Here is a 20,764-nt window from a genome sequence, read left to right on the forward strand (position 1 = left end):
TTTCTTTTTCTCTAGCTGAGTACTAGAGACAAGTACTATTGCAAGACATAACTGCAAAGGCCCTTACCTATTGTATCATTACTAAAATAAGCATTATATTGTAATAACTATTTCTATTAAACACCATCTAGGAGCCTCAATCGAGATCAAGGTAACATTAGCTCAGGCATTATGATACTGCAAGATTTTGAGGTTATATGTACATTTGCTTTTGGGTTTGGTGGACTAGAAACAATAACCAAACAAACATTTGAAGTCAAAACAATTTGTGGGCTTGCTTTGCTATTTTTTTTTCAAATAATTGTCTCTCATTCTAATAACAACAGTGGGGGTTTTGTGCCTGCTCTGATGTTCCAGGTTACAGCTTCCCTTGCAAAGAGAGATTAAAATGCTCAAAGAGTCAAGCAATTTGCTTGCTGAATATTTTCATATGCTTGGTAATAATTACCTGAATCTTTGCTCCCAGACTCAGTAGGATTAGTAAGTGGGCTGCATGCAAATATCAGTAAAATTGTGATTTAGAAAGATAGGGCACTGGTTTGAGATCCTCAAATGCCAGAAAGAAGAACAAAAACATGGCAGTAAATCCTGATTTACACATCAGCACTAGACTGAGGATGGTTGGTGGTTAATAACAGATAATTTTTCTCCCATGTTTAATTTTCTTTTCCCTTTGAGAGGAGCCTGTCAGATGTGAGGAAGCCCTAAGTCAGCACAACCTCCCTGAAGCCAAGTGAAATTAATGCTCAACTCCAGAGCTCAGGATCTGCCCTTGAGTGTGCTCACAGGAGCTCCTGCAAGAATGATGAACGTGTCCATCTCTGATTAATGACAGCGACATTTGCTGGTTAGAAATTGGAGAAGACAACAATGTTTGGGCTCATTTTTACCTTGATACCTTGGATGTGAGGTGACTCCTAATAGGAAGAATTCCTGCAGGTGACAGTAGTCATCATTAGTTACACACATGGAAAATGAATTTAACAGCAATGGCTGGAGTGGGATTATTTCCTTCTTTTACTTTTTTAAAGTACTTGTTTGTTAATAAAAATTTGCCAGAAAGTTTTCCTTCCTCTACAGACTGGGAGAGATGGAGGTCAAAATCCTAAACTGCTAAATTAATATTATTTCTCTGGTATTTTAGTTTTTGCAGCTCCTGCAATTTCTTTGAAGGAATCGATTTTTTTACAGCCGAGAAAATCATCGCCAGATTGTTAAAATATTCAGCTACAGCAGAGATGCTCCAAACCATCTGGAATGATTTCTGGGAGTCAGCACTTCCCCTCCATCACAGCTGAAAACTTGCCATGCCCTGGTATCCCCCTCTGCCACACTTCCAGAGAGGGAAAGAAGACTGTGAGGCACGAGGTTGTGTCAAGTGGATGGGGATGATTCATCACACCCTGGGAGAAAAGGCTTTTCCTCAGCTGATGAGTAAATATAGAGCAGAGGTTGAAAGTGCCTTTCCTCCCATCATCGTGACTCCTTGTGACCAAGGAGTGAGAAGAAGCCCAGATGAAAATGAAGCTGTGGGTAGACTCTGACAGATAATCCTGCCGGTGATTTATTTTATTTTTTGACTCTGCAGAGCAGAGGATGGAACATTTCTCACCAGCAAAATGTTTTCGGGGAGTTTTTCAGCTGTGCTTCAGGATTCTCATTCTGTAGCTATTCCTGGGGAGAAGCTGCAGTGGCAGGGAGGGTTCTGCAGGTCTTGCTTGTCTTTTCTAAGTCTCACCAGAGCTCTGCTTGGCTCCTGGGAAAGAGCATCTACACCTGCCTTGTGTGAAGGGCTCACACCTTCAGAGTTTGGGGAGAAGGAGGAAAGGGGATAGATCCACACACCTCTATCTGCACTCTGCAAGATGCCTGGGATGAAGGGATCTTGGCTGGCTTTGTTCATCTACCACCTTCTTGAGCACCAGAAATAAATGACGACCAAACCTTGCACAAACACAGCAGGTTCTCTGTTTTGCACAAGCACAAGCAGCCAACACCTGGATCAGCCACCAGACCTGTGTGTGATCATGCACATCACCACCCCTCACACAAGGGTATGATGAGCACAAGGGGAACCCTAAAACTATTTATGAACGCTGCTAATATTGGTCACCCTTCCAAGCATGCAGGTGGGGTGGGAACAGGCCTTGGATACTCAGTGAGATGACAAAAAGGATCATATTTCAATTTTTTAAAGATGGTTAGGAGGTGGTGGATTGTTCACAGGTTGGACTCTGTGATCTTAGAGGTCTTTTCCAACCTAAATGATTTGGTTCACAATTAGTAGAAAATAATTTTTTTTACTTTGTTTCAAAATTTTTTATGATACTTTTCAAGGATTATAGAAACCACTCTTGGCTCAGGTTGTCCCTATACAAATTCACAGCAAGAGAGCACGGGAAGGAGGGGAGGAGAGGGCTGATACCATGTCTGCTCACTGCATTTTTACAGCTCTTCCTAGGAACTCACTTTGGAGGAAGCCAAAGAAAGAGAACTGAGCTAAATGTCCCTCTGATCCAGCCCAGAGTAGCCATTTTCACAGTCTTTAAGGGCAAGGGGAATAATTAGATCTTTTTGTCTGACACTCAGATTAATACAAGACATTTCATCAATATCTCTGCTTGACTAACTCACATCTTTAGAGTATTGAATCTGCTCACGTATTTGTACTCCTGTTCACCACTTTGTAAGGCCTTCATGGTTCAGGAAAAAAGATACATTATTTATATATATATATATATGTATACACATATTTTTTTTTTTTTAGAGTTGCTACTTTCTGCAACCTTCCCAAATTTAAGAGATCAAAATTAAATTAGGTACCAAAAATTAAATAGTGTCATGCAATTCACAGATGACATCAAGTTATATTAGCAAAGGTCATTATTATTATATAAACATAAAATTATATGGAAAAGGTTATTATTACTATTATTCCCTTCCCTTTCACCAGCTCTCTGTTCAAAATCAATAAGGTCAGTAAAGTGTACTCAGCACCTTCCACATGGACATGGAACTCGTGCCTCGCCCTCCCCATGGGGTTGCTCGCCGTGCACTGATACGTCCCCTCATCAGCTGCTGACACTTGATCTATCTTCAGGATCTTCCCAAAATTCTCTGTTTCTGGTTCGTCCTTGGGCATGTTTCCAGTGACTTTGACCCAGCTTAGATGAGGAGTTGGGCTAAGAAAGAAAAAAAAGAAGATTTTTAGTTGTATACGAAGCTGCTTCCTGTTATAGCACTGCTAGAGACTTAACGCTGTGGTTTGTCAGAGGATTTTGAGCCTTTTTAAAACTCCAGGGCTAAATAAGGGTTATATTATAGACTAAAACCAATCTGCACTGCTTCCTGATTTGGAGAACCCCTGTGAGTGGGTTCTTCAGCAGGACAAAGCACGAGGCTGCATTCCTTGTGTGTGTGTTGGCACGGACTGTGGGAGAGGGACCGGAGCTCATCTCATCCCGCTCCAAAAGGGCACCTGAGGACAGACAAGGAGGTGAAGACTTCATTAGAGTGACTTCACTCACTGCCTGCCTGCTGGCCAACCACTGGAGGTGGCTGAAATGCTCTTTCCACCCTCAGAAAGCAGTGACACAGAGACTGGGGCCAGACCGTCGTCTGCGCATTCCCAGCTGGGCTCCGCGTTCCCGACACCGCACACGACGCACGGACACAGTGTCAGATCTGCTCACCCTCGTGCCCATCTGTTCCCATGGCTGGATGCCCTGGCACGAGCTGCACAGAGCCCCAGGCACCCAGAAATTATGGATTTCCAGGAGCACTGACTGCAAATATCCCATTATTTCCTGCCAGAGTCCTTGTCCCGCTCTTGTCCCAAAGCCTGGCTTCGTGTCTCCTCGGGGTTGCACGGAGGCAACGCCCTCCTGACACTGCCATTACTCAGAATATAAGTCTTCAAAAAAAATGACAGATTGGAAATGTACTTAATTCCTTATTTTGCAGTTGGATGCCCCTGATCTTAGTTGCTGGGAATCTGGCCCGGTCTATCTGCTTCCATGAGTTGGGGACATTTGGTGGGATGGATTGGCAGAGATATAGGCAAAGCTGATCATTTTTCTGCTGAAAAGGGAAATTTTAGCAAATAAAAATAGCTTTTTTTTTTTTTGTTCTAAATATTGCATTTTTTGAAGGATTTCAATGGAAGTATAAAGAAGTACTTTGTATTCTTTCAAAAGTGGCTACTTCGAAAAAACCCATCTTTTTGTTTGAAAAAATAATTTTTAAAAGAGTTTCCTGGAAATTTTTGAGTGAAAATTGTATATATATTTTTTTTTTACCTTTTCCCAACTAAACAAGCTTCTCTGGCTTTCTCTTCTTGTATATGATATTAACTTCTGCACCTGAAGTTCATATTGGAGTATTTTCAAGGTGCTTTGCCCATTCAATACTTTGAAAACCCTATAAACTCATAGCTGTGGACTAGGGGAGGTTTGTGGGTTGGCAAATTAGCTTGATGGGAAGTGAATTAGACAAGGAAGTGTTGCAACAGGGAACCAAAACTTACTGCAGATACCTGGAGTGAATCCAACAGAGACAAGTAATTCACCTTCCTTCAGGAATGCCAACCAACTGCAGAGGCAGAACCCTGCCAGCCTAAATGAGCAATGCCCTTTCAAGCCCTTATGGAAAAACAAAATACCCTAAACATGTTTGTTCAGGCAGATAAATATCCTGACTCTGGAATTTTCGAGAGGGGATATAATTTCAGAGCCTTTATTAGGAATTATGTCTGTGCTAAGCAGGCTCTGCCTCTGTTGTACAGCATGAGGAGAGGGTGATTTAAGGCTCTGTTTGACACAAAGCTCTGTCACAAACAAACCAGAAGGGACTTTGCTTTCACTGTGGGTTTGGTGGGTGCAGAGATTTTTCACTTTACCTGTTTCTCTGGTGGCAGCTTGACTATTGCATGGACAGGCACATGGGAAACATTGGAAAACTGCACTGGGGTTTCTGTCTGTGTGAGTTAGTGCAGCAGGGACAGCTCTGAGAGAGGGAATCACAGCTAAGTTGTGAGGATGGCACTCAACATTTATTTAACCATTCCCTTTCTTTGCTTACCCTCATTTTGTCCTGTGTTATTTACAAAAATCAACAAAATTATCCTGATTTCCCGTCACATACCATCTATTTTAATCCTGCCCTATATTAACCCTCCCAGTACCTTAAGGGAACCTATAAGAGAAAGGAAGAGACACTATTTACAAGAGCCTGGAGGGACAGGACAAGGGGGAATGCATTCAAACTGAATGAGAGTAGGTTTACATTGGATTTTAGGAAGGAATCCTTCCCTGTGAGGGTGGGGAGGCCCTGGCACAGGTTGCCCAGAGAAGCTGTGGCTGCCCCATCCCTGGGAGTGTCCAAGGCCAGGTTGGACAGGGCTTGGAGCAACCTGGGCTGGTGGAAGGTGCCCATGGCAGGCGGGTGGAATGAGATGAGCTTTAAGGTGCCTTCAAACCCAAACCATTCTATGATTCTGTGATATATTTTTACACTGAACATCTCCTCCTCCAGATATTGCTCCATACTTCCTACACCTGGATCCACAAGTAACCTTTGAGTAGCTTTCTAAGACAAATGCTGACAGCAATAACAAGTTTGAGATGTCTGTGCAGCACAAAGCACCACAACACACACAGGACTGGGCCCAGGAAAACTTGGGACTGGGACCAAGTTTGAGGTTTGCCCATTACTGTTGGTTTTAGCAGGATCAAACCAATAAGGCTGATTCAGGTTTACTGTATTTTTATGTAGTCAGGGACTTTGTTCCTTGACATACTGTCATCTGTGAGAGCATCCTGGAAAGAACATTCTTTGTATGGGAATTCTGGATGCTGGGGGATGGACCAGAGTGAGTAGGGAGGTTCACAGGGACACCTGAACCAGCATCTCCTGCTGCAACTGGGCAAGATGGACCACTGGTTTCACTCAGTGGCACATCCACTCCTTAAAGAATGTCTTGTTTCACATCACTCAAGCACTTTGCTTTTAAAAACATGAGATCTTGCTGAAAAAATGTTGAGTATTGAAGCAAAACTGAATTGACAAAGCCAGAAAAGAAACATCACAGGTTGTGAGCCACAAAACAGAAGTGGATGCTGATGTTATTTAGTTTCTCAACATCTCAAAAGTAGCACTACTGAAAAAAGCTCAATAATAGGGGCCTTTTTTTAATATAACAGTAAAAAAAAAATCAATACTTACCATGATGTGATTTTAATTACTTGTTTACAAGCTATAGCAATAACCAGTGTTGCATGTGCTCTGTGCTGCTTTACAAGGAGCACACAAACTTCCCAAACAACTCTGCATAGAAATTCAATTTCAAACTGTTGTATAATTGAGAATACAGCTTTTTCTCTGCTCATTTCTATCTCAAGAGGTGATTAAGTTGTGCAGCATTGTGCATTACTCACAGCCCTTCAGCAATACATTCGAGGAGCAGGACACCTCCCTTGATGACAGTGACTGATGAGCTACTGCCAGCAGATTCAGGAGGGATCAGCAGTTTGGGTTTTCTTTCCTTGATAAAATTTGCTGAAAGATAAAATAAAGTAGAAGTTAGACACGAACTCTTAGGGCCCTCAGTAATGCCCCAAACATCATTGCTGTCAGAAGGTTTCAGACATCGATTTGAACGTTTTTTTTTTTATTTATACAGTTTGAGGCTAATCCAGGACACTTATTTCTCCTGATAAGAGTCAGGAGACATGTACAGTGATATCAACAGGCAGCAGTACTGGTGAAACCCCTTTTCCTACAGTTTTATGTCCTGTTTTCCAAGCACTGGCCCTTCCTATCATTCACCTCATCCAGTCTGGGTACACTGGTGCTCTCAGTTGCTGAGTTTCTGGTCCACACCATCTTTCCTAACACCTTTCTTCTGCACTGACTTTATTATGTTTTAAACCTCAGATGAAACCCCATCTCTCCTGACTTGAATATTGCACAGAATTGCTCTTCTTGCTACAATTATTAAATCTACAGTAATGGAGATACAATTTGTAGGGAAGACTGTTAAAATAATAAAACAAGATTGACTTGTATTTGATTGCAACGGCCCATTTGTTCCAGGCTGCCAAACAAGGGTTTCATGATGAAACACAGAGAGAGTTCAATGCCTGCCCAGTTATCACTCTCATCACAATTAGCACAGTAATGAATAAGTCCCCAAATGGTCCTAGTTCTTCAAAAATAGTCAGTTATGGATGATTTGGTAAAAGACCACATATATCTCCCTGAACCATTTTCGAATTTTTCATTTCTTCCTCCCCTTGCTTTGTATCTCTACAAATCTGTGTCACAAGTGCTCCGAGCTGCAGCAGAACCCTCTGGATATGCTCACACATTTCCCATCTGCCTCCACCTCCTGCTTCCAAAGGCAGGCAGTGCCCCTTCCCAGCAGGAGTTCAGATATCCCTCCGAGGGAAAAGCTGGGTTGCAGTGTCTGTCACACCTCCCAAGACCTGCTTGCTCTGCTCACAGGGCTCAGCCTCCACGGGCAAAGGCTTGAGGCCTGATGAGTTCTCCAAATCATCCATCCCAAAAACCCTTCTCGGAGCTTGTCCAGCAAAGCAAGATCTTTCGGGAGGTTTGAATCAGGCATTTCAAAAAAAAACAGAGACTCTCAAAGCAATTCAACCAAAGAAATTAGAGTCAAGAGCTACCAAAAAAATCCAAGACTCTAGTTTTTATACATTTTAAACAAAATTAACTGGGTGGAGAATTGCAGGAATAGCCACTAGATGCCTTCTGGCTTATCCTCACTGCTTGCATAAACCTCAGCAGGGTATTTCCAGGTTATTTTTTCACAGAGAGGGGCACAAAAAGCAATGGAAGCTGGGAATCCTCAGGATGAGAAATGCTTTGCTGTAGTCCTTACCTGTGGGGAGTAACATGCAGGTCAAGGTATAGACAGAGAGAACCACCTCTCATGTACAGGGAGGGTTGTGGTCATGGGGACAATTAACTCAGAGCACCCAAAACTTTTTAAATCCACACCTTGAGCTCCCCCTGAAATAATGCAGCCCCTGGGTGACCCCTTGGACATGAATTCATGGTGTCAAACCATGGTTCCCTAATCCCAGAGTCCTCTTAACTGCCAGAAAAAGATCTGGAGTGTCCAGCTCTGGCTGCTGCTCTGAGCTGATAACACAAGAAATCCAGGATGTCACCCTCCTTACATCATGTTCTGCAGTGTGAATGCTTCTTCCTCAACTAAAAAAAGCTACCTTTTTATTAAAAACCCTGCAGATTTCTGTCAAAAACTACGAGATGAGCAAATTGTCCTCCACAGAGCACTTAAATCCAACCCATCACAATCAAAAGGCTTTTGTGATTTTTTTTTTTTTTACCAGCTCCCATTTCATCTCAGCTGGTGGATTCTCAGTTTAAAGGCTAAAGAACAGATGCATTCAACTCACCCTTAGTAACAGCAGCGTTAGGTGAGCCTGAGTCATTAGCATGCTTTACTGAAATAAATAAAAGTGACAACCAAACACAAACATGCAGGGTTGAGAGAGAATCAAAAGAAACAACAAATCAACCAAAACAAAATCATGCCCCACCCCAACCCCCCTCAATTTCTGCCATAAAAGAAAGAAAGAAAGAAAAAAAATATAAAGGAAAGTAACAGATGAACAACAAATTTTTGAAAATACAATGGAAATTGTTCAAATATATGTGTTATTCTGCAAAATACTCCATGGGTGATGCAACCAGCTTTTCAACCTCGCTATCTAGGGTAATAAAAAAATCACTAAGGTCTAAGTATCCATTAAAAAGAAATGGTATCAAATTTATTTATTGTCTTGTTTCTTATTGCTTAATTTTCCTTATATGTCTTTTTTTAATGCAGTCCCTCAGCAGGGACCTGGCACAGAGTGGGGTGGGCAATGTCAAGCTGAGTTTACAAAACCCTTCAATTTATGTTTCACTTTTTTTTTTTCCTGGGTCAAGTCTTGTGGCTTTGATGACAAGGTGGACACACTGAAGCGGGTTTTTGGGTCACTTCCAGGGCTACCAGTGGCCCCACAGCCAAAGCCCATCTAATTTTTCTCTGTGTGTGCACATGTGGGGGAGTGGACCCAGTGGAAAACCCACAGAGAGCAACGTTTCCTCTGGATATTTTTCTCACAATTATTATCCCAAGATACACTTTAAGCAAGCATTAAGACACACAAAGCCACTATTAATCCTTTATCTTTTTATCCCGACAAGAAAACACTCAGAATCACATGTTAAATATGAGATTTTCATTCACGAAGGAAAAAAAATCTCCTTGGCTTTCTGAGCTGCATAAGCCCCAAAGGTCAGAAGTATTAGTGAAACAGAAAACTGATATTAAGGGCACAGGGAGCTCAGTGAGTGGTACAAGTGATAGCACAAATTCTTACAGCCAGAAGAGGTGCAGGCAGAGCAGGATGGGCCTCCAGCTGGTTTAAGCTGCCTTAGTTCCACCAGCTTCTGTTGGGCTTTGCTGATTTAGCACAGCTGGGACTGTGCCCCAAAGGCTGGGTTTATTTTTTTTTTTCCTTGGGTATTTGTATCCTTTTCCTCTGGTTCTAATGCTGTAGATGTCCAGCCCATCCAGTCAGGGCTGGAATCAGGGGTTTGACACCACAGCAGGTTGTGTACATCCAAAAAATGGACAGGTTTGATGGAGCTGGGGAAGGGGCTGGAGCAGCAGGAGCGGCTGAGGGACCTGGGGGGGCTCAGCCTGGAGAAAAGGAGGCTCAGGGGGGACCTTCTGGCTCTGCAGCTCCCTGACAGGAGGGGGGAGCCGAGGGGCTGTTGGTCTCCTCACAGGGAACAGGACAAGAGGAAACAGCCTCAAGTTGCACCAAGGGAGGTTTAGGTTGGATATCAGGAAAAATTTCTTCACTGAAAGGTTTTTCCAGTGGTGGAGTCCCCATTCCTGCAGGGATTTTAAGCCACGTAGATGTGGCACTTGGGGAGCTGGGTTAGTTCTGGGCTTGGCAGTGCTGGGAGAACAGTCAGACTCAGTGATCTTCAAGGACGTTTCCAACCTGAACAATTCTGAGATTCTGTGGGAGAGCAATCCCTGCACGCCCCAGTGAGACTCGGGGGCAGGGCAGTACCTGAAACCACCTTTGGTATAAAACCCTTGGAGACTACAGGAAAACAGAGATGGAAAAATAAATAAATAAATAAATAAATAGATAACTAAATAAATGAAAATTTGATGTTCCCTACACAACATTTCATGGAGAAAATGGAAAGTGCCTCGTGTGTGACTGCTGATATTGAGGGCAGCTTGGAAAGCACCGTCCTTCCCAACCACATGGATGTAGCTGGACAAAAACAGAGAGGAGGTGGCCACATAAAGTCCTCAAAACCCAGTGAAGTCCTATCTGTCAGAGACCTGCAGGACTGCAAGAGAAGCAGATTTCCCTGATACATCATTGGCTTTCCCCGTGGGGAGAACAGGAGGAAGAACGGGGCACTTTGGGGGTCTGACAGCTGCGAAAAGCTTTTCTGGGTTGAATTTAGCCCTGAGAATAAGGTTAATAATGCAGGAAATAAACTCAGTAATGTGCCCTTTCTTGAGAGAGCATCTCTTCAAAGACACAGGGCACACATGGGCATGCACTGATGCCTGGGGAGTTCAAAAAGCACCAGAAAACAGGGAACTGCTCATGCCCAGACTTACAACGGGAAACCTTCAGCGTCATTGGCATTTTCTGCACAATCGTCCTGAGCCTTGGAAATGCTGCAAAGCAACAATAATCACTCCTACTGTCATTCTCCTCCACGTTGGCGAAGTACAGATCTCCCTTAAGGCTCATGGAGACCCTTTCATCTTGTGGAATGTGCTGCAAATCTGCAAGAAGAAAATAATTGTGAGATGGCAACGACACTGAGCTGCTTCACTAATGCTCCCCTCTCATGTGCTTCCTTCCAGATACAGCCACAAAACAGAACTTGGATGCAAAAGAGACAGAAAACACATTGCAAACAATGGGTTATTCATAAATATTCAATGTACAATGTACAATAAATATTTTTCTGTAACAATATATACCTATTTATAACATAGATGGAAAATAATTGATAATAAAAATACACAGGGCAAAGTTCCTGCTCAGGTGAAAGTAAATTTTCAGCATCTCTCCCCAACGGAAAGGTCTGGAATGGTGATGTGGAGGTCACCACTGACAGATGTCTCCCCAGTCAGTCTCCCAAGCATTTTGCTGTTCTGTAACTCCAGATTAGGGCAGGGCACGTTTGTAGGATCTCAGGTTGCTGTTCTGCCTCCTTGCTGATCCAGCCTAATGCAGGTCTGTGCTAACCAGGCCTGGCAGGAGCAGAGGGGCTGCCTTAAAGGATCAGAGCTTTAGTCTGGCACCCTGTCTCTGCAGGTACTTGGGCAGCATCCTGAACAAACCCTTCATGTCATGGAGACAACAGGAGTTACTTTGCTTCCCAAGAGCCAGAAATTCCTGCAGAGCACAAATGCTGCAGAATAACAGCACAGAAACCCACAAGGAACTAATTATACAAACCTAACGGATTATTTTTTTCCTTGGTTTCATAAATCAACCATTAGTTGATGAATATTGACACATAATATCCTCTCTCCATAAATGCAGGAATCCTCATTATTGGTAGTCATTAAGTGAAATATGAGCTTTCTGATAGCTCATCTTTGATAACTTGTTGTGTCAATTCACTCTACAACTTGTGTCCTGTGAAGACAGATCTCCATTCTTCATTTTTGAGTATCCAGATATTTCTCCCAAGCACTTGCACAGTTCTCATTCCCATCAATTATGAATCTGCAATGAAACTGCTCTGGAAGACAAATGTTTTGAGTCTCCTGGCATGAATTGTGCCAAAATTGTTTACTTACCAATATTCATCCAATAGATATGCAAAGGTGGGATGCCTTTTGGGGGGTTACAGTGCAAGATCACAGAATCTCCATGCTCCACATCCAGAGGCTCGATTTTTTCTTTGGGGAACTTTGGCACACCTGCACAAAGAACAAAAGTTCCTCTTTTATTGGTACCTTTTGAAATTTTGTTTTTTCTTCCCCCTTTAATGTTGTTTTTAATAAAATATTTACCTTAACAACTTCCTTTGGATTCCTGCCTTTAATTAGTATTCTTATTTATGAAGTGGTGCAGAGTAGGAAACCCCTGCATTTACTCAGAGTAGGAAATCCCTGCATTCAAGGATAGTCTGAGTAGGAATCCCTTCATTCACAAAGTGCACAGACCATGGTATTGAAAGCCAGGCACTGAATGGGGATGTTTAACACTTGTTTGTAATGTCCCTGTGCTTTACTTAGGCTTTATTTTAACACATTTATTTGCAAACTCTTTCTACAGCTCCTTTGTTTGCACTGTCTGGAAGGGACAACCCCAAGCCCCAGAGAACCACAGCCTAAGGCCAAGCCTGGCACAAAGAGCTGTGCACTGGTGGGTCCCCAATTGCTCCCAGGAGATGAGAAACCAGCCTGGGAGTGCAGAATGTCCTGGGAAGTGTTGGCTAAAAAGTGGTTCCCAAGAAGCCACTGCAAGTCCCTGCAGGTGAGGACAGACATCAGGCAGCAATTCCACCTCGTGCCTGGAGGTGTCCCAGTTCTTATCCAGCTCCAGAATCAGAGGGAGCAGAAAGCTGGTGCGAAGCCTGTGTTCCCTCCTCATCCCCCCAGGGGTGGAAGCTCAGCCCTGCAGCCCTGCAGACTTCCCCAGCAAGCTCAGGACGCAGAGACAGGCTTTGCACAAAGATTGCACAGGGGAGCACAAGGGCTGCACTCTTTGGGCTGAAATAGAGGTTAAATAGTTGATGTTTAATCACCCAGAGCATCAGCACCGACACCAGCAGACTGTGCAAAGTCAACCTGGGCAACCTCAGCAGCCCAAAATTCAACCCAAGGGCATCTGAGAAGAGGGGGAGCGGAGCCCACCCCAGACCAAGCACTGGGAGGCTGCAGCTCAGAGATTATCACCAAGAAACCAGCCTGCAAAACGGAACCACTCCTCACAGGAGTTTAGCTCAGACAGTTTCAGGGCTGACGTTGCCTCCTGCTTTCATTTCAGGCAAGTTCAAACTGGCAAAAAAAGTTTCAGTTCAAGCAACTGCCTCGACCAGCAAAATGAACAGCAATTAAACAGCAAAGGAATGAAAATGTCCTGGCTGGGCAGAGTCAAACTGGCACAGCAAATATCACCATCCTGGTGTTCAAGTCATGACAGGGAGCTCTGATGGCGCCTACACAGCCTGAAACAACAGTGGTCCAGCAGCTCTGCAGGGAATCTGCAGCATCCTAAGGAGGAGGGTGGGAAATGCAAGGACAGGACTCTGAGGACACTTTATACATTTCAGGATTAGTAAACATAAAAAGGAGCAATCATTACAGTGCTGATTGCCTGGATACAGGTTGGGCAGAGATTTTATCTCTAGGAGGATTATTAGTAGGTTATGAATTCTTAGGAGAGGTAAAAAGGAGTTAATGAGCATCACCCACCCTTGTAGGTGAAATTTCAGGTGAAAAAGAAGAACTACATATTTACATCCAGTACATTCAGCAACCTACATTCTTCAAGTCCTGGAAAATACATCTGCTGACTGCAGAGATGAATGTTTTCCAGTAGGAAAAAGCCAATTTGTTGATCTAAAGCTTGTTTATTCCCAAGAAACATCACTTTTAACAAAACTTCAAGTAAGCTGGATCAAGTGAAAGATAAGGGATTTCTGACTAAACCAGAGACCAGTAAATAGACTAATAGTGTGATCAGTCATGTAGGACATTGGAAACTTGTTCAAACTCATTTTTTGCCTCATTTAGCACAACTAAATCTAGGTCTCCAGTCTCCCAGTTGGGTGCCATAACCACTGGTCTTCTCAGTGAATTTCTGTAGCCAGTAATTACAGAATTACACAAAAATATAGAGTCCCATCAGGAGAGAGTGAAAAGTCATGCTCTCAGTGTCATTAGCTGGGAGCACAGACATTCATCTCCAAAGTGTGGCCCAGATTTGGCATCTGGGGGAAGCAGCAATTTGACCCCAAACGTCCTCCACCTCAAACAGGCACTTGCACCGCAGGTGACTGAGCCTTTTGGGTTCTTCCCTGCTGCTTTTTTTGCTTATTGCACCATGAAAAAGATAGAAAAACTCTGATTTTCCCTCTCATAACACATAACTTTGAGTGTTTTGAATCCTTGAAGCTTTGTAAAAGAGGAAAACTCAATTTCAGGATAAATTCCTGAGCCGAACCCTCTGACAAGTGCATTTTTTGTGGTCTCAAACACTACAAAAATACCTGCTCTGAATTCTTATTTATTAAAAATAAGAAGCTACTCTCACATTAGACTTTGGCTTTTGAACAGCAGTCTCCTGTACATATATGTCAGCAATATTTTGGATTTTTTTGCAGTGTTCCTATGTTCTAAATAGGAGATATTCCAGAATCAATCACTACTGATTCGTGGCTGATCACAGGAGCTGTCACAGCTGAATTAAGCTTGAACAGCCACAGGGAAGATGAAAATCTGCACACCTGACATGTAGACATCTCCTAAAAGCCCTCCATGACATCTAAAACTCTTAAAATACCTAGGAAAAGCTTCACTGCCCAAGTTTTTTTTTTTTCCCTGGGAAAGGCTTTGCTGCCCAAGTATTTATTCCTGACAAGGCAGTACCGTGACTGCTGTACAGCACTCAAAAACCAGCCTTAAAAGTGCTTTGACAGTGTGTGAACCATGGAAATGGAAGATTATCGGTGTCCAGAGTCATTTGTGCAGGGAGCCAGGCTCTGCTTAATCCCTTGGGGTGACTCAAAGTTTAATGAGAGGAGCCTGAAGCACCACTGGGAAATTAGGGTGGCTGGGAGAAAATTCAGAAAAGAGCCTGAGTGCCTCCCTCCTCCTTCTTATCTGGTCAGAAAATGCAGTTTCTCAACCAAAAATAGACAGGAGGGACACCAATACAACGCAATATAAAATCCACATTTGAGTCTAGCCACACAAATTCACAAATACAGCAACCAGAGCTGGGTTTTCCATCCCCAGAACTGCTGATTTACTCAAGTATCTTTTGGCACACTTTGTCCCACAGCTTGGGTTTTGTCCTGCTGCTGACTACAGTGACTTCACACTATAACTGTACCAATTTTGGCAATTTATTCCACTTTATATGAGAATATTTTACACGTTTCTCAATGAAGTGTTGAGAACTTGAAGGAAAAGCATTTCTCCAGGTAACTTGTCCTTGAGACCCCTGTGTCTTGTTTCTATTGGTATCTGATATAAAATGGGAGTCAATTCTTAATGTTAAATCAACAACAAATGAATACATTGTGAAGCTACTGTAGAAAAACATCACTATCCACCAGGTCTATTTTTATAACCTTCTCTGTGGATGCTGCTGGAGATTTGTCCTGGGATAGAGGGATGCTTAGCCTGATCCCTCATGGATATTCCTATATTCTTCCTTGCAAATAAATCCTTAAAAGATGTAAAAGTGAGAGAAAGCAGAAACAGTCAAGAAATTTCGTTATCCTGGCAATTTCCAGCTCCTTGGACACTTTAATTAGTATTTTATTAGGATTTTTCATGCAGATCTATATCTTGTGCAGCAAACAGCCCAACATATCAAAGAATCTCAAATGTGATTTACAGTCCTCAATCACAAGTGCACTGAATGCACCTTGGGAAGCTTCCAGTGCTCATCTCTGCACCTCAATTGATATTCTGAGCCACAGGAGCAGTAGTTAAATCTGTAATTTTCATTGCAGCCTTTGAACTGTTTATGAGATGTAATCCTGCTTATTTATGGATTTTCTAATTGTTGCATTAAATTGAAAAAGTTACCAAAGTCTGGTTGCCAAGAAGACTGTGGCTGTCAGTCTACTCTCCCCCAAAGATGTGGGGTGGAATCAGTGATTTCTTTTTCCTGTATAAATCTCTCTATCACCCTTTCCAAAGTGATGGTTGCTGACAACAGAGTGAACCCAACCATTTAGATGGCCAGTAAAGTCCTCATAGGTACAGGACACGGGTTTAGGAGATAAGAGGGTTACATTTTATTCCCATCACCTGCGAAGTCTCAGTGAGTTCCTCTCTTTTGTTTTATTTTCCATAGAGGAACAGTGTCAGCTCAGCATCTTCTACTGATTTCACAATATTCACATCTGGGTTTTTGAATATTAACACAGGTTTGGCTTTCTTTGGGAATTCTAGAACTCACATCACTGGCAGAGCACAGCCTGCCACTGGACAGTTTTATGTTCAGCCCAAATTTCCATCCTCAGATCTCTGGGCTTTTGGAGCAGCAGCTTTAGAAATACTGAGCATAAATCTTAAGGCAATCTACCATGAGGAGTCTTTTACACCACAGTTAATTAAAGAAGTTTAAACTGTACTTCTTCTCCTTCCTCTGGCATGGGGCCTGCTCACTAATTCAAGCAACAGATTCCCAAAATCCAGGAGGAGGGGAGCTGAAGTCTGTGTTCTCACCATTTAAATTCATTTTCCTGCTGCATGTATCTTGTAACAATCTGGCCTTTGTTAGTGCTGCACACAGATCAGATCCTCAGAGCCCATTCTTCCCCCTCTCCTTAATGTCAACCTATATAGGGGAGGTGGGGTATTTTCATTATGTAGGTGAGATTTAATGATCATTTCTGCTGACATTTCCATTGCTTTCCTGGGATGACTACTGTGAGTAAACAGTCTTTTGTTCTCCTTTTCAGCAGCCACCTCACAGACCCAGTATTCTGCTGCTGCAGTGTAAATGTAATTTATGAAAGAAGCTGGCCCTCTCTGACTGGCTGGGGTTTTCTTCTCTTCACTGGCACAATGACTTGCCAAGTAGCTTCACATTTGACTTGAATGCAGCTGGCAAAGCTCTGCCACCTCTACATCATGCCATGAATGCATGGAGTGATCTCACATGTACCAGTCTCTGCTTCAAAACCTGGGGGTGAATAGAGGTGATTTATGCCCAGCTCCTCTGTCAGGGATTGCTGATTTGCAGCGGATCTGTGCAGCAGCAGCTCTTTCACTTGGCCACAGTTGTGGACCATCCAGCACTTTAGAAAAGCAAATGTGTCTTCTATTCCTCTCTGAATCCTGATTTTATTTGCAGCATCTACATTGCACTATCAAATGAAAGAATTGCTGGCAGAAGAGTACTAATAACAGCAAATGTGCTTTAAGAGATGTATGAGTTGGGTAAATCCCTCTAATAGATTATCTGTACCACGTATTTATTTTCTGGGTTTAGGACTTTGCATATATTAGCTCTAAAATTCCTCCTGCACTTGATAACAGCCATGTTTGTAACCTCTCAATGAATTTGTTGCTAACTGTTCCCAGTATATGTAATACCTACTCAAGCTGTATAGCCAATTTTTCATTAAAAGCAAAAAAATGTCTGCTCTGACTAAAAATTCAATAATCCCAAATACAGACATCATTGTTTTTCATGTTAAGCATCTTTTTTAGTTCAGGAGCAATGGAATATGGGAATATTCTGCTGCTGGAGGTCACATCCCTTCAGTGAAATGTGACACTGAGGTCCTCAACTCCTCTGAAGTGCGATGACTTTGAGACATTTTGCTTACAAGAAATCACATGAACCCCACTGCCCTGGCCAGGCTGCAAAGTGAGTAACTATGTCCTGTCTAAAGCTGAGGAACTGCATCAGGCTCCTGTTCCTGCCTGAAATTCCAGTGGCACCAGCTGCACTGTCCTACCTGTGGAGCCAACTTACACCATTAGCTCAGCAAACCTCAACTTACTGTCCTAAAACTTTGTGCAGTTCTCCTCTACTCTGGAATGACATTCCCTTAAAGTAACTGCATGTTGGTAGAGATTAAACCACAGAGCAAGAGATGCAATCTTGGGAATTCCTCACAAACACCAAGCTGCGGCATCAGGGAATAGTGTGCATTGCAACACAAAATAAATTTCCCAAGAAAAAAAAAAATCCATAGAACTGGATGGAAGGGAAATAAATCATGTCTTTCATGAGGAGCACTCATGAAATACATTCACATGGCATCCTTAGGAGTCCTCTGCCAGAAACTCTCCCAGCCCTTAAAATGTGTCTTGTGTTCCGTGTGACCACAGCACCACGACTCTTCCACCCCTGGCTACGCCTTGAATGCTTCTCAAAATTATTTCTTGTGAAAAACACATGAAAAAAATGTTCATACATATTTCTCATAGCCCACTTCATCCACACTGATCCGCTAGAAGTAGGTTTTGTACATAAATAGCCATGTCCTGGCCCTGTGAGGCAGAGAAGGCTGTGGAGGAATCCCCTGCCACGTGGAAGAGATTCCACCACACCAATTCCACCTGGACAAAGGGCTGTCAGATATTTGATAACAAAATATTGTGGGAGCTCAGAAATGCAGGATCTAACCTGGAAAAAATTCCACTCCATTGCTGAATGTCTTCTTCCTATACCTCCCACAACTGTATTGTGCAGCCTGTTCCATGTTCACACCCTGCTCCACCGTGGAGCCAGGGAACTTTCTTCTCCTTTCTGCTCTCACTAAGAAGGTTCTGCTTCAGATTTTTCTCTTCCAATTTCATATATTTCAATCCTGAGTTTAAGACAGTTGTGTGTTCATCTTCCAAAATAAAAGGGATGAAATGTATTGCTACAAAGACACTTGTATCAACTTCAGGACATGGTCTAGTGTTGGACCTGGCAGTGGTGGGTTAATGGTTGGACTCCATGAGCTTCAGAGGTCTTTATCAACATTAATGATTCTTTGACTCTATAACATTGTCCTAACCAGGACCTTGAACTTTATATCCATAAATCCATATCCATAAATTGCATCCCACTTCTGCAAACCTGCAAACCTGGTCCCTAATTCCCCATTTCCCTCTCTGTGCTGGTGACGGAAGGACAAGTTTCCTGGATCGCTAATTTTCACTACTATATTTTTGAGCTCATTTTCCACTCAGTTCCAGGCCTTTCATATCCTCCCTGTAAGTATTTATTATCCCAAAGCCAGACTGCTCCTCACATCAGACTAATGAACTCCCAGCTGACTGAGTCACTTCCCTGGAGCTTTCAAACATTTGCATCAGTTGCTATTTTGCTGTAAAAACCTGCTATTTCTGTCATCCTTCCCCCAGCTCCTGATTCCCTGTTTCCAGCTCAGAGATGGGACTATATTGTCCTCCAGTTCCTCACTGGAACAGCCTTCAGTCGTGGTTACTGAGCTGAAATGTTACAGTCTTATGACCCTTAACAGCTTTTGCTTTCCAATAAATGTTTGGAAAGCAAAAGCATCACATAATTTCTCATTCTTTATCAAATAAAATTATCCAATATCAGAGAGATCATGCCAAATCTAACTCAGGAGTTTCTCCAGACTCACAAAGTGCCTTTTACAACATCACCAAAGTGATCTGACTCCAACCAATTTTGTCTTCTCTGACAACAGCTTCCTAATCCTTTATTGCCCACTACATTTTAAATTTTTAATATAATTCTAACACTATTTCATGAGCCATCCCATTACTTTTACCTTTCATGAACAGCTAATGCCTTTCAATAACTGTACTGCCCTTGGATAGCTACTCTGCCATATTTTCTGCTACTTGCTTTATCTCTCCAAATATTTTAATTCCTATATTTTCATGATGTGCTGGCATCAGCTCACAAACAAATTGTCTCTGCCCAGATTAGTTAGAGAATTTAGCAGCCTACAACTCTCATCAATATTTATGCTTTCTTCTTTAGAGAAAGAGGAAAGTATTAGAAGTGAAAGAAGAAGCAGTGGGTCTAAACAAACACAAATCAGAAAAGAATTCTTATGGGTTTTATGGCGAAGGCAAAGCAAGTGCTTTACAAAGGCATTTAAAAAGCCAAGTCAAAGCAAACAATCGTTTTCTGTTGTTGAGCTTTCAGCTCTCCTGAGATGGCTATCAAAAAGTTGATACTAATTTACTCACTAACTCATCCTCTAGAGGCAAAGTGGGGTAGAAAACGCGCAAAAAGCAAAAGTAAATAATAAATGTTCTCCCAAATACTGTATCTGGGAAAACATATCCATAATCTACCCAGTTTCATTTGGATGCAGTTGGGAAGGAGTGTCAGCAGCTGCACTTGGGAGTTGATAGTCCAGGGGTTTTGTCTGAAATCCTGCATCCAGATTTGATTCCTGTCCTCAAAACCAGCAACTAAACTAAATCTTTCCAGGGAGCAAATAAGAATTTTTCCTTTGAATATTCACTGAGCAACAAACAGTTCATGTTTCACCCTACACCACCTTAGGAACCAGTTCTTTCTCATTTCGTTTCAGGAAACACAGTTCTCATCTAAATAATAACAATAATAATAATAATAATAATAATAATAATAATAATAATAATAATAATAATAATAATAATAATAATAATTTCAACCCAAAAGTAAAGTGAAACCCTTACTTGGAACAATAAGCTCAATTTCTTCTGACATGGCAGTTCCCAGCACATTGGAAGCAAAGCAACGATATTTCCCTTGAAAATTGTTGATGATTCCTCGGTTCTGAATCACAAAAGTTCCAGAGTTGTTGGATGTAACTATCCTCGGGTCAGACAACAAATCAAACGGTTTTCCATCCTTAGTCCAGTTAAAGCTGAAAAAAAAAACAAGTGTTAGGAAGGGCAGGTCCCAGAAGAGCACTACGGGACTAAACCAGGGGTAAATGTGGGTCCAAGAGTGTTTTATTGAAATAAAGGGATGTAAGAGGGGAGAGTTGAGTG

The 20,764-nt window shown here is 42.4% G+C and overlaps 1 protein-coding gene across 1 annotated transcript in view; it reads right to left on the minus strand.

Annotated features, from left to right (window-relative positions):
* LOC113999998 (neural cell adhesion molecule L1-like protein) overlaps positions 1–20,764 on the minus strand; it is a 137,058-nt gene that overhangs the window by 36,097 nt on the left and 80,197 nt on the right. The window contains 6 exon segments of the mRNA XM_039380822.1: positions 2,998–3,182; positions 6,435–6,555; positions 8,442–8,489; positions 10,691–10,861; positions 11,891–12,013; positions 20,447–20,637. Coding sequence (XP_039236756.1) covers positions 2,998–3,182; positions 6,435–6,555; positions 8,442–8,489; positions 10,691–10,861; positions 11,891–12,013; positions 20,447–20,637 — 839 coding nt within the window.

The sequence above is a fragment of the Pipra filicauda genome, unplaced genomic scaffold (assembly GCF_003945595.2).
Source record: "Pipra filicauda isolate LSUMZ 115617 unplaced genomic scaffold, ASM394559v2 scaffold204_size1372650_pilon, whole genome shotgun sequence".
Classification (NCBI taxonomy): Eukaryota; Metazoa; Chordata; class Aves; order Passeriformes; family Pipridae; genus Pipra; species Pipra filicauda.